Below are 11,187 nucleotides of genomic sequence, written 5' to 3' on the forward strand. Positions count from 1 at the left end.
CGCGAGCCACATGCGGCTCTTTGGCCCCTTGAGTGCGGCTCTTCCACAAAATACCGACTTCTGCGCTTGGGCCACGAAGTTTCAATCGCACTGTATGTGCGCGCCCGCACGTGGTATTTTGTGGAAGAGCCACACTCAAGGGGCCAAAGAGCCACGTGTGGCTCACGAGCCGCAGTTTGCCGACAACTGAGATAGATGATAGGAAAATGATAGATGCTAGATAGATAGATAGATAGATAGATAGAGATTTACACTATATAGACTTTATATATGGCAGGACTCTGCACTGCTCATGTAACTAATCATTTATTAGATCTCACAAAAATGAAATTTTCATAAGTTATTATGCCCTTTTGTGTAAAGGGGTTAAATTGTCAAATTTTTCTATTTTGAGAATTACGGGTTGCCAAAATGGTTCTCAGAATCGTCTAAGTAAATTTAGTCTCTATTCGCAAGAACAGAACAGGCAGAGAAGTGAGAGGCTATATGCACCGGCGCATCTGCCAGCAACAGCACAGCTCGTGCAAGTCACACCGAGCTGCAGGGAAACAGAATTCAGAGTTTGCGGAAAATCTGTGCAGATTCAGTTGCCAGCTGCATCATCAATGATTTATGTAATTCCCAAATCTCTCTCTGAAAGTCCCCCAGGAATTCTTCCTCCTGTGGTTAGTAACTCCATCTGGACTCGTCTGGAATATTCAGTTAAGTTTCCTTTCACAGTTAAAGTTACATATAAGTCCCACTGATGTAACACATATATGAAGGAATGAAGCAGTGAGTGGTTTTTATTTGGGAAAGAATCATGGTGGCCACATTGTGGGGCAGCAAAAGGCCTCAGTTTTAACCTTTGGGTGATCTGATGATTTGGACAATGGTATCATTGGGAATCTCTCTGAGAAAACTGAGACTTCACACGTTGTGTGCTTCCAGTTGTTGATTTAGAAAAACCGACTGGAAAACAACATTCTCTTTTCTTCTGGTAAATGGAAATAGGGGGAAATACCAGGTGTACCGGTTAATAATGCGCATTTTTTTCAATAGATGGAGTTACACATATGTTGATATATATGCGATTTGATATGTATGCTAGTTTGTTGTATTGACAGCAAGCTTCAAAACTTCATATGTCAAATTTGCTGAAGGTGTTAAAGTCATAGATTTTTTTACCCTTAATAATGTCGAATTTTGTGCCAAAAAAAAAAAAGCATTTGCGGGAAGTTTTAATTCATTACTTTATTTTGAAGAAAAAGTTATCGTATACTTCAGGAAGCTTATGGTGAACATGCTCCATCTCAAGATACTTGTGAACGCTGGTTTAAATGCTTTAAAAGTGATGATTTCTATGTGAAAGACAGAGAATGTCCAGGTCAACCAAAAAAATTTGAAGACCAACCATTACAAGCATTATTGGATGAAGATGTGTGTCAAACTCAAAAACAACTTGCAGAAAGATTAAATGTTGCTCAGCAAACAATTTCCAATCATTTACAAGCAATGGGAAATATTTTAAAGGAAAAAAAATGGGTGCCGCATCAACTGAACAAAAGACAAATGGAAAACCGAAAAGTCATCAGTAAAATGTTGCTTCACCAGCCCAAAAGAAAGTCTTTTTTGCATCGAATTGTGACTGGCGATGAAAAGTGGGTTTATTTTGAGAATCCCAAATGCACAAAATCATGGGTTGATCCAGGTCAACCATCAACATCGACTGCAAGGCCAAATCGCTTCAGAAAGAAGACAATGCTCTGCGTTTGGTGGGATCAGGAAGGTGTGGTGTATTATGAGCTTCTAAAACCAGGTAAAACTGTTAATACTGATCGCTACCGACAACAAATAATCAATTTGAACCACGCTTTGATGGTGAAACGACCAGAATGTGCCAGAAGACACCGCAAAGTAATTTTGCTTCATGAAGATGCACCATCACACACTTCAAAACCAGTTAAAGACACATTAAAAGATCTTGCCTGGGCAGTATTAACCCACCCGCTGTATTTACCCGACCTTGCTCCTTCAGATGACCACTTGTTCCGATCAATGGCACATGCACTTTCTGAGCAGCACTTCAAAACGTACAAAGAAGTGGAAAATTGGGTCTCTGAATGGTTTGCCTCAAAACAAGAAAAGTTCTATTGGGACGGTATCCACAAATTACCCGAAAGATGGGGGAAATGTGTAGCTAGCGATGGACATTACTTTGAATAAAGCACTTTTTATGTTTCTCTTGACATAATCATGTTTTCTTTGATTACAAAATCTGCCATTATTAACCGATATACCTGGAATAAGCTCTGTAGGAATCATGTAGATAGAACTAAACAGAGCATCATTAGATGCTTCATTAAGCATCAATAGTAAGTGGTAATAACGCTCCAACTAATAGTAAATCTTAGGTATAAAAAGAAATTTCAGAAAGAAACACCCTCCACTTAAATAAGATAACTTTATAATACAAATGTTTAGGAAAAGAAATAACCACAGTCCAGAATTTATATGTCACTTAATGTCCTCATGGTTGCAGGCAAATACATTTACATAGCACTCGGTGTGCCCTCCTTAGCAGCTGCCTTCAGGGTGCCCAACAGCAACAACATTGAACCAACATGACAGGCAGGACCTCAGACTGGCATGCCTTCTTCACTGACCCTTCTGCTGCCTTAGGTCTCCTTCCTTATCTCTTTCTAGTACAATCTTGATGCCAGCCAACAGCACACTGGAACAGTGAGTGCACATGGGTCCCTCATAAGCCTGGACAGCAGAGCAGCTGTGTGGCACATGCTTCTCACATGTCATCTCAGAATTTACAACTATACAATGAAGTAGGCCCTGTTGGCCCTGGTTTAAGATGAAGTAACTGAAACACTTGGTTGGTAAGTGGTAGACCCTATATTCTACCCTCAGTCTATCTTGCCCTCCAACATGCCAGGCTGCCTCTGAATCCTATATAATAAAAGGGTAATATGCAAATTGATCCTAATGGCTGAATGACTGGGAATGACCACCATTGATCATTCCGATGATGCACACTGACCACCAGGGGGCAGACGCTCAACACAGGAGCTGCCTTGAGGTCAGTGCACTTCCACAGGGGGAGCACTGCTCAGCCAGAAGCTGGCGCATGGCTGGCTAGCTCAGCAGCAGTGGTGGGAGCCTCCTCATGGCAGCGCCAAGGGGAGCAGGCCTAAGCTGTTAGTCAGACAGCTCCCAGGCTGCCAGAGGGATGTCTAACTGTCAGCTTAGGCACAATCCCCCAGGGAGCAGGCCTAAGCCGGCAGGTGGACATCCCCCAAGGGGTCCTGGACTGTGAGAGGGTGCAGGCCAGGCTGAGGGACCTCCTGAGTGCAAGAATTTTCATGCACCAGGCCTTTAGTATCTATATAACTTGAGAGCTCATATTCCATATTTCACACTTCAGCAGTTTACTATATACCCTGCCTTTTACTATTCACTGATTCACACAACGACCAATCTTACACCAGTGCTGTTCAGTCTTTAGAATACATTAGAATCACCTAAAAACTTGTTTATTTTTTAAATCTTCACTTGAGGATATGTTTTTATTGATTTTTAGAAGGGGGGAGGGAGGGAGAGAGAGAAATATCAATTTGAGAGAGAAACATCAATTGGTTGCCTCCCACATGTGCCCAACCAGGGATTGAACCAGCAACCTTTTGGTGTATGGGACAATACTCCAACCATTGGAGCCACCTGGCCAGGGCACATAACCCCTGACAGCAGAGCAGTAAGTGCTTATTTAAAATACATATTCTTGCTCTCCCCTTCACACTCACAAGATTATGATTTAGTAGGTCTATGGAGGAACCAATGAATCTGCATTTTACGAGCATCCCTCCCTTCCCATAATATTAATTCAAGTTTCTTTATAAGAAACACTGAATTAGCCGAAACCGGTTTGGCTCGGTGGATGGAGCGTCGGCCTGCGGACTGAAGGGTCCCAGGTTCGATTCCGGTCAAGGGCATGTACTTGGGTTGCGGGCACATCCCCAGTAGGAGATGTGCAGGAGGCAGCTGATCGATGTTTCTCTCTCATCGATGTTTCTGACTCTCTGTCTCTCTCCCTTCCTCTCTGTGAAAAATCAATAAAATATATATTTAAAACAAAACAAAACACTGAATTAGACTAATTTCCTTGAGGGATGAAACTACTGTATATTGTGTATGGACTAGAGTAGACATTTAGTAAATTCTGACTAATATATTTCTATTGCAACTAAAATTGTTATTGGTAAGTTATTCGATATACAGTGTTTTCAGCTGCACATAAAAAAAAAAACAGACAAACTCCAAACAAAATGGCTTAAATGTAATGTCATTGATTAGTTCACAAAAAAAAAAATCTAGAGGTTGATTAATTTAAAGGTTTAGCAACATCATCAAGAACCCAAGTGTTGTCTATCCTTCCTCCCTGCCATCCTCTTTCCCTCATGACCAAGTGGCTTTCAGAGTTCGTTATCCAGCACTGACATGACAACATCCAGCAAAGAGAAGGACAGTTTCCTCCTGTGCGTCTCTTCTTCACGGCAAAGAAACCTTACCCAGAAGCCCCAAGGCAGGCTTCTCCTGGAGTCTCACTGGCTAGTGTTGCTTCACATACTCCTACCTAAACCAACTGCATCCCAGCCCAGAACAACAGGACCATCATGATTAGCTTGCCTCCCGTGAAAAACACAGGGGCAGGAGGATGAAGCAAATCAGGCAGAAGGGAAGGATGACTATCGGCAAGGTAACCTACAGCGTCTGCCACACTGGGAACTCCTCAGAGAAAATCTAAATGAGAGGAACAAGTCTCTGTATAGAACTGAAGACTGAAGATCAAATACCCTTTCACTGGAAAATTCGGGCTGCAGATTGTCTAGAGGCGAGAAAGAAGCACTAGCTCAAGAAAAATAATGAGCAAATTTGCAGTCCACCACAAAGCTATGTGTCACCATCAGCCGGGCCCGACATCCTCCTCCCTCTGCCTGTGACTCATACATCCAGGGCAGCACTGTCAGCACGCTGGGGTTTTTAAGAGAATGGATTTTATCTAGACGAGGCTCCATTTGGTAATTTTCCAGAAGAACATTTTGAGCCAAATCTGATTAATGAAACCCCTTAGCAAAGCCTTCTTCATTGCTCAGATGTGCAAGTGATAGGGAAGAGGAATCTCACCCAGGCAAAGGTATTTTATGCTGCTTAAGAGAGGAAACTGGAATCCTTGAAGCTCTTAGAACCCGTAGCTTTATAAAACCATTTTTCCTCCAATTTTCCAACAACTGAGCCTTAAGAGAACAAACAGTCCAGCTAGAGAAGTAAGGCAGTCAACAAATACTCACTGGCCACCTACTATGTGTCAGGCACTCTTTTTAGTGTTGTGGAACAAGTCAGAGTGCCTGCCCAAAGGGAGCTTTCATTCTAGTAATGGAGGGAAGAATATAAACACAAATAAGTAAAGAAGATAATTTTGGGTAATGACAAATGCTATGAAGAGGATGAAATGGGATATTATGATAGAAACTGACTGAGGGGAAGGGTTGTCTCAGGAGAGGCCATTGGAGGTGAGACCTACACAATGAGGAGGCAGCCAGGAGTGACTGCAGAGAAAAGCCTTCCAAGCAGAAGAAACAGCAGGTGCCAAAGCTTTGAGCTTGGAACTAGCTTGTTGTGTGAGGAACAGAAAGAGGGCCTGAGTGGTTGAATGAATGGGAATGGAGACAATAGTGGGAGGAGATGAGGTTGGAAAGACAGGCAAAGATTTTATTCTCAGAGAATGGGTGAGCCACCAGAGGGTTTTACGTAGGCAAGTGCTGTCATCTGCACTTTAAGAAAGACCCCTTTTGCCGAAACCGGTTTGGCTCAGTGGATAGAGCGTCGGCCTGCAAACTGAAGGGTCCCAGGTTTGATTCCGGTCAAGGGCATGTACCTTGGTTGCGGGCGCATTCCCAGTGGTAGATGTGCAGGAGGCAGTTGATCGAAGTTTCTCTCTCATCGATGTTTCTAACTCTCTATCTCTCTCCCTTCCTCTCTGTAAAAAATCAATAAAATATACTTAAAAAAAAAAAGAAAGAAAGACCCCTTTCGCTGATGTGTGGAGGATGCAGTCTTTGATAGGAGGGAAAGTAGAGGAGATAATAGCGGCCAAGACCAAGAAAAGAAGAAGCAAAAAGAGTGGATATGGAGCCTGGGGACACGTCTGTCTGTCATTCTGCTACCACTCTATTAGGTTACATGAGTACTGTTAATCAAATTATGTCCCCTGCTGCTGCTGATTATCTCCTAGAAAGATAGGAACATATGAGACGTAAGGTTAACATTTGATTTTGGAGTCAGACAACATGAGTTTCAAACTCTGACCTTGCTATCTCCAAACTGTGTGACCATTCCTTTTTCTGCCTCATACATTTCCTTCATCTGGTCTCCCAAATCTCTAGTTTATTCTTCAGCTAATCCCTCAGTCCCCATGTTTAATTTTTCTTTATTTCAGTTATTATGTTTTTCATGCCTAATATTTCCACTGGCTTACTTTTTTATGTTTTCTAGTTTTTTTATTTTTATTTTGCTAATATCTTCTCTCATCTTTTTTAATACATTTATTAGCCTTTTTAATATTTTCTTATTGTATATATTTTTATTTCTCTTCTGTAGGAATCTGATGTCCAGTAGCTTGTTTCACTGTTGGCCAGTTTTTTTAAAAACCGTGCTCCTCAAATGTCTTGATTTTCTGGCCTGAGAGTTCATTTGCTCCCAGGGATTTCAGCCTGATGTTGGTCTCCAATGGAGTATTGTCAGCTCCAGTGAGCAGTTGCTTTCCCACCTTGGGGCATGTGGAGGTAGAACAGTGTAGAAACAACTGCCCAAGGTCAGTTGTTCCCCAAATTGGTTGTTATTATTGTTTCAGCTTCTTACCAACACAGGTCTCTGCCCTGCCTGATTTTAGTCAGAGTCTGAAATTTGTCCCAAGGCCATAAGGGGAGAAGCATAAGCAGAACTACAGTGGCCCCTCTTCCCCACCTGACTGAGGTTGGGCTGCCCAGGAAACAGGCTCAGAGGCAGAGAGTAGTTTACTATGGAGTGCTCTGGGATGCATACCTGTGGAAGTGAAGGAAGGAAAACAATTGGGAAGAAAAAAAAGTAGTGTGATGGAATACAAGAAAGTATCAGCTGATCCCAGGAGCTCTGGAGCTGGGATGGTCCTCAAAGTTGTTCTGAAATAGACCCACACACTGCCCAACATTGAATTTGAGCCGCTGTAGGAAGTGGGCATGGCCTTTGGCACAGTGTCTTCTTCACCAAGGCAGCTTCCAGAGAAGGCTAATAGCTGAGGGCTGTCCGCTGACAGTGCTCCCAGAAGCTGGGAAGTAAGTCCTCCATTCTTGGCATATGACAGTACCCACTACACCTCCCCACAGTCACCGGTATAAACTACTGCCCGCTGCCCGAGGGGGTTTTCCCCGTTTTCTCATTCCCCCACTTCTAGGACCTCTGAGGTTTGAAGAGGGAGGGAAAATGGGAGACAGTGGTCATGCAAGTTCAGCAATTTGGTCAGGACCAGGGCGAACCCAGGAACTTAAACTCCCCAGGAGCTGGAACCCATTTCCTTTATTCCTGTGCTCTGCCTCACCAGCTGTCATGTTGTTCAGGGGCAGATTCACTTTGCTGACTTGTTCACTCTAGATCTCAGCTCTTGCTTGCTGAGAGCTTTGATTTTTCCTGGGGAGCTGGAGCTAAGAGGATCCCCCAAGAACCAACCAGGGCTGAGCAGAGGTACACTGTGGCTGCCACAGGTAGACCTGGCCATGGCGGACAGCAGCATTTTCCATGGGCCCCAAGTTTATCCTGTGAGCCCCACAGAACCCCCATAACTTCTCAGGCCCTAGACCGTCACCTCAGAACGACTCCAGATTTGCTTTCTAGCAACATTGTACTGATGGCAATGGGAGAACGGGGTGCAGGGAAAGGAACAGCTAGAGACAGAAGCCATTTACATGGTGGTGACAGTGTTGGTTTTAAATGTCCACAAATCCATTTTTTAAAAGGTTAAGACCAATTCTACCACTGCCCCCACCCAAGAGTGTAGGTTGAACTTAGTGACCTGCTTCTAAGGAACACACCAAAGCAAAAATGGAGGTGTATGACTTCAGAGACTAGGTCACAAAACTAAGCAAAGTAAATTAAAGAAAAAGACACAACAAAAGTAGCTAGTCCTTCAAGAAGTTTATCTGTGAAAGGAAGGAGTAACACACTAATGCCAATGGGGGCTATCAGGATCTTCTGCTTTTTACCTTATTACTAAACTAGTGCCCTGGTGCACGGATTTGTGCACATTGAAAGGAAATTAATTAGAAGGTGGCTGGCGGGGCAGGACTTGGCAAGACGGGCCAGACAGGCCCTGGAGCCAATGTCCCATGATCCCTCCCTGGCCAGCTGCACCTGGGGTGGCTCTGCGGCTCGAAGGGCATCTGCAGAGTGAGCAGGGTCCCTCTGGCAGATGGGGTCCCTCGGCCTGGCCTGCGTGGATTGGACCGAAACCTTTTCTCTGACATCCCCCAAGGGGTCCCGGATTGAGAGAAGGTGGTTCTCGGGTGATGCACCCCGGAATCAGGCTCCCTCCTCTGGTTCCGGGGTACATCCCCCAAGAACCGCCACTGCCAAGTCACCCCAGCTTGGCAACTCCTGTGTTGAGTGTCTGCCCCCTGGTGGTTAGTGCGCATCATAGCTACTGGTCAAAGCATCTACCCCCTGTTGGTCATTGCGCATCATAGCTACTGGTCAGATGGTCACTTAGCCTGATAGATAGATAGATAGATAGATAGCCCTAGCTTTTGTCTTTTCCTTTTACTCTTCGTTGAACTTCTGACTCATATGTTAATCTTTGCCTTTGAGCTCTCATTTCTTACAGCTGTAAGGAAGCAGCCCTGCTCACAATACAAAATTAGAATAATAGGTAAGATATAGAACAATTCCTGCTTAAAACATGAAAAATGCATGCTACAAGATCAAGGAGTAGGTCAGAACTGCTTCTTAAATGAGATATAAACCAAGATTCTACCCATGCAGGTGCTCAAGTCCTACCAGATTTCTCAGAGGTGAGAAAATACAGAAGTGAGGATACAGAGTACTAGTGCTGGCTCCTCCAAGTTCATTCTTGTAACGGCCCTGGTGTTGTTTCCCTTTCCTGACCAGGGGTCATTCTTTCCTTCCTGTCATTCCAAACACCCAGAGAAGTCAGATAGAAGACAAGCTGCACAGCCAGGAGCGCACCATAGCTTTCCTCCTTCAGCAAGCTTTCCGCATCAAAGAGGACATCTCTGCTTGTCTTCAGGGGACCCAAGGCTTTCAAAAAGAGGAGCTGCTTGCCAGGAAGTTACTGGAAAACCATATCCAGACCATCACCAGCATCGTCAAAAATCTCAGCCAAAACATTGAGGTAGCTCTTTATTTCCCATATGTTCCCATTGCTTGTCAAAGACTATCAACCACCAATGTCATTTTTCAGCTATAGAAATGAGTTGCTATTTTTTAAGTTTAAGTGATTACAATTTAATTACTTCTGAGGAAAACAGTTCAATATTCCAACTGCTCATTTATGCCAAAAAGTAAAAGAAATTATATTCAAAAAAATGTTTGTTGAACATCTATGTGACAACAAATACAACTGTTTTTAACATTATGTCAAATATTGTGCTACGGTATTTAACTTAGTGTAAATCTCCAAGATTATATTAATGCAATCATTTCAAATAGAGGTTTTTATAGTGTATTGTTAATGCTGGTTCATAGACCCATTACAATCTGTCCCCCCAAATCTCTCTGACCCCATCTCCCACTGCTCTCCCCCTCGCTCTGCCCATATTGCCTCCCTGCTCTTCCTAGAACAAACCAAACACTCTGGCTTCGTGGCATTTGCACTTGCTACTTATTCACTCTGGCTCGATCATCTTCCCCTCGAAATTCCTATGAAATGTTCTTCATTCCCTTCAGGTCCCTGCTCAAATATCTCCCCATCAGAAAGGATTTCTTTGACATGCTATGAAATAGCACCCGTCCCCCGCCCAATCCCAACAGTCACAATCTCCCTTAAGCCCTTCATTATTTTTATTCGTAGCACTTATTGCAAACTACCACAGTCTATATTTGTTTATTGTTGCTTTTCTCCTTCTAAAATATAATGTCCATGAGGGCAGGGACTTTGTTGTGTCCACTGCTAAATCCCACACCAGGTAATAAGAGTGCTGATAGGTAGTCAGCACTGTAAATATCTCCTGAATAGATGAACGAATGAATGAATGAATGAAGTTTAAGCTACTAAAAGAAAACTAGAGTTTCTGACCAAAAAAGAAAATGCTTGGGTTAAACCATGATAGACAGGTTTTAACTACAGATATTTCAGCCCTGTTTTTAAAGTGCTGATGGGCTTGACTAATCTGGGGTAGCAACTTCCAGACAAGGGTTTTATAGAATACAATTGAGAAAGCTGGCCAAACTGTGGAATTATCATGAGAATTGGTAACAATTCCCTCCCATATGTCCTTTTATCAGAGCAAATGGACTAAACAAAAATGAGATTGACCCATCAATGACTTCCTTATGACATTGTATTTAAGACTAAGAATACTGTTTTTATTAATTTACTTTTAATCTACAGGGTGTGGAAAACCCCATAGTGCACTTGAGGAAGTGTAGGGATTTTTAAAATCTTAGTGAACTTTTAAAAGGCACTTTATTGGTACTGAGCACATACTGAATTGACCCCAGGGCCTAAAAGTCAATGCCACTTGTAAAATCCCTGGAAGCTGTTCCCAGGCATAATAAAGTGTCATGAAAGTGACAAGAGAAACAGTGCCTTTGAGATGATGAGAAAATCAGGTAAGTATTAATATAAGATCCCAACTTAACAGTCAAAACTTCTTGGTAATTGGAAAGAGAACAGCATTCTCAGAAATATCAAAATGCTTATAGAATACTAGAGGCCCGGTGCACAAAAATTGAAAGTGACAAGTGCCTTTGAGATGATGAGAAAATCAGGTAAGTATTAATATAAGATCCCAACTTAACAGTCAAAACTTCAAAACTTCTTGAAAGAGAACAGCATTCTCAGAAATATCAAAATGCTTATAGAATACTAGAGGCCCGGTGCACAAAAATTTGTGCACTGGCGGGGGGGGGGGGCCCCCCGCCCGGCCCTGG

At 43.1% G+C, this 11,187-nt stretch overlaps 1 protein-coding gene across 1 annotated transcript in view; it reads left to right on the forward strand.

Moving 5' to 3' along the window:
- FAM81B (family with sequence similarity 81, member B) overlaps positions 1-11,187 on the forward strand; it is a 54,487-nt gene that overhangs the window by 8,360 nt on the left and 34,940 nt on the right. The window contains exon 2 of the mRNA XM_014543938.1: positions 9,184-9,427. Coding sequence (XP_014399424.1) covers positions 9,184-9,427 — 244 coding nt within the window. The remainder of the gene's footprint in view (positions 1-9,183; positions 9,428-11,187) is intronic.

This window comes from Myotis brandtii, unplaced genomic scaffold, assembly GCF_000412655.1.
Source record: "Myotis brandtii unplaced genomic scaffold, ASM41265v1 scaffold344, whole genome shotgun sequence".
NCBI classification, from domain to species: domain Eukaryota; kingdom Metazoa; phylum Chordata; class Mammalia; order Chiroptera; family Vespertilionidae; genus Myotis; species Myotis brandtii.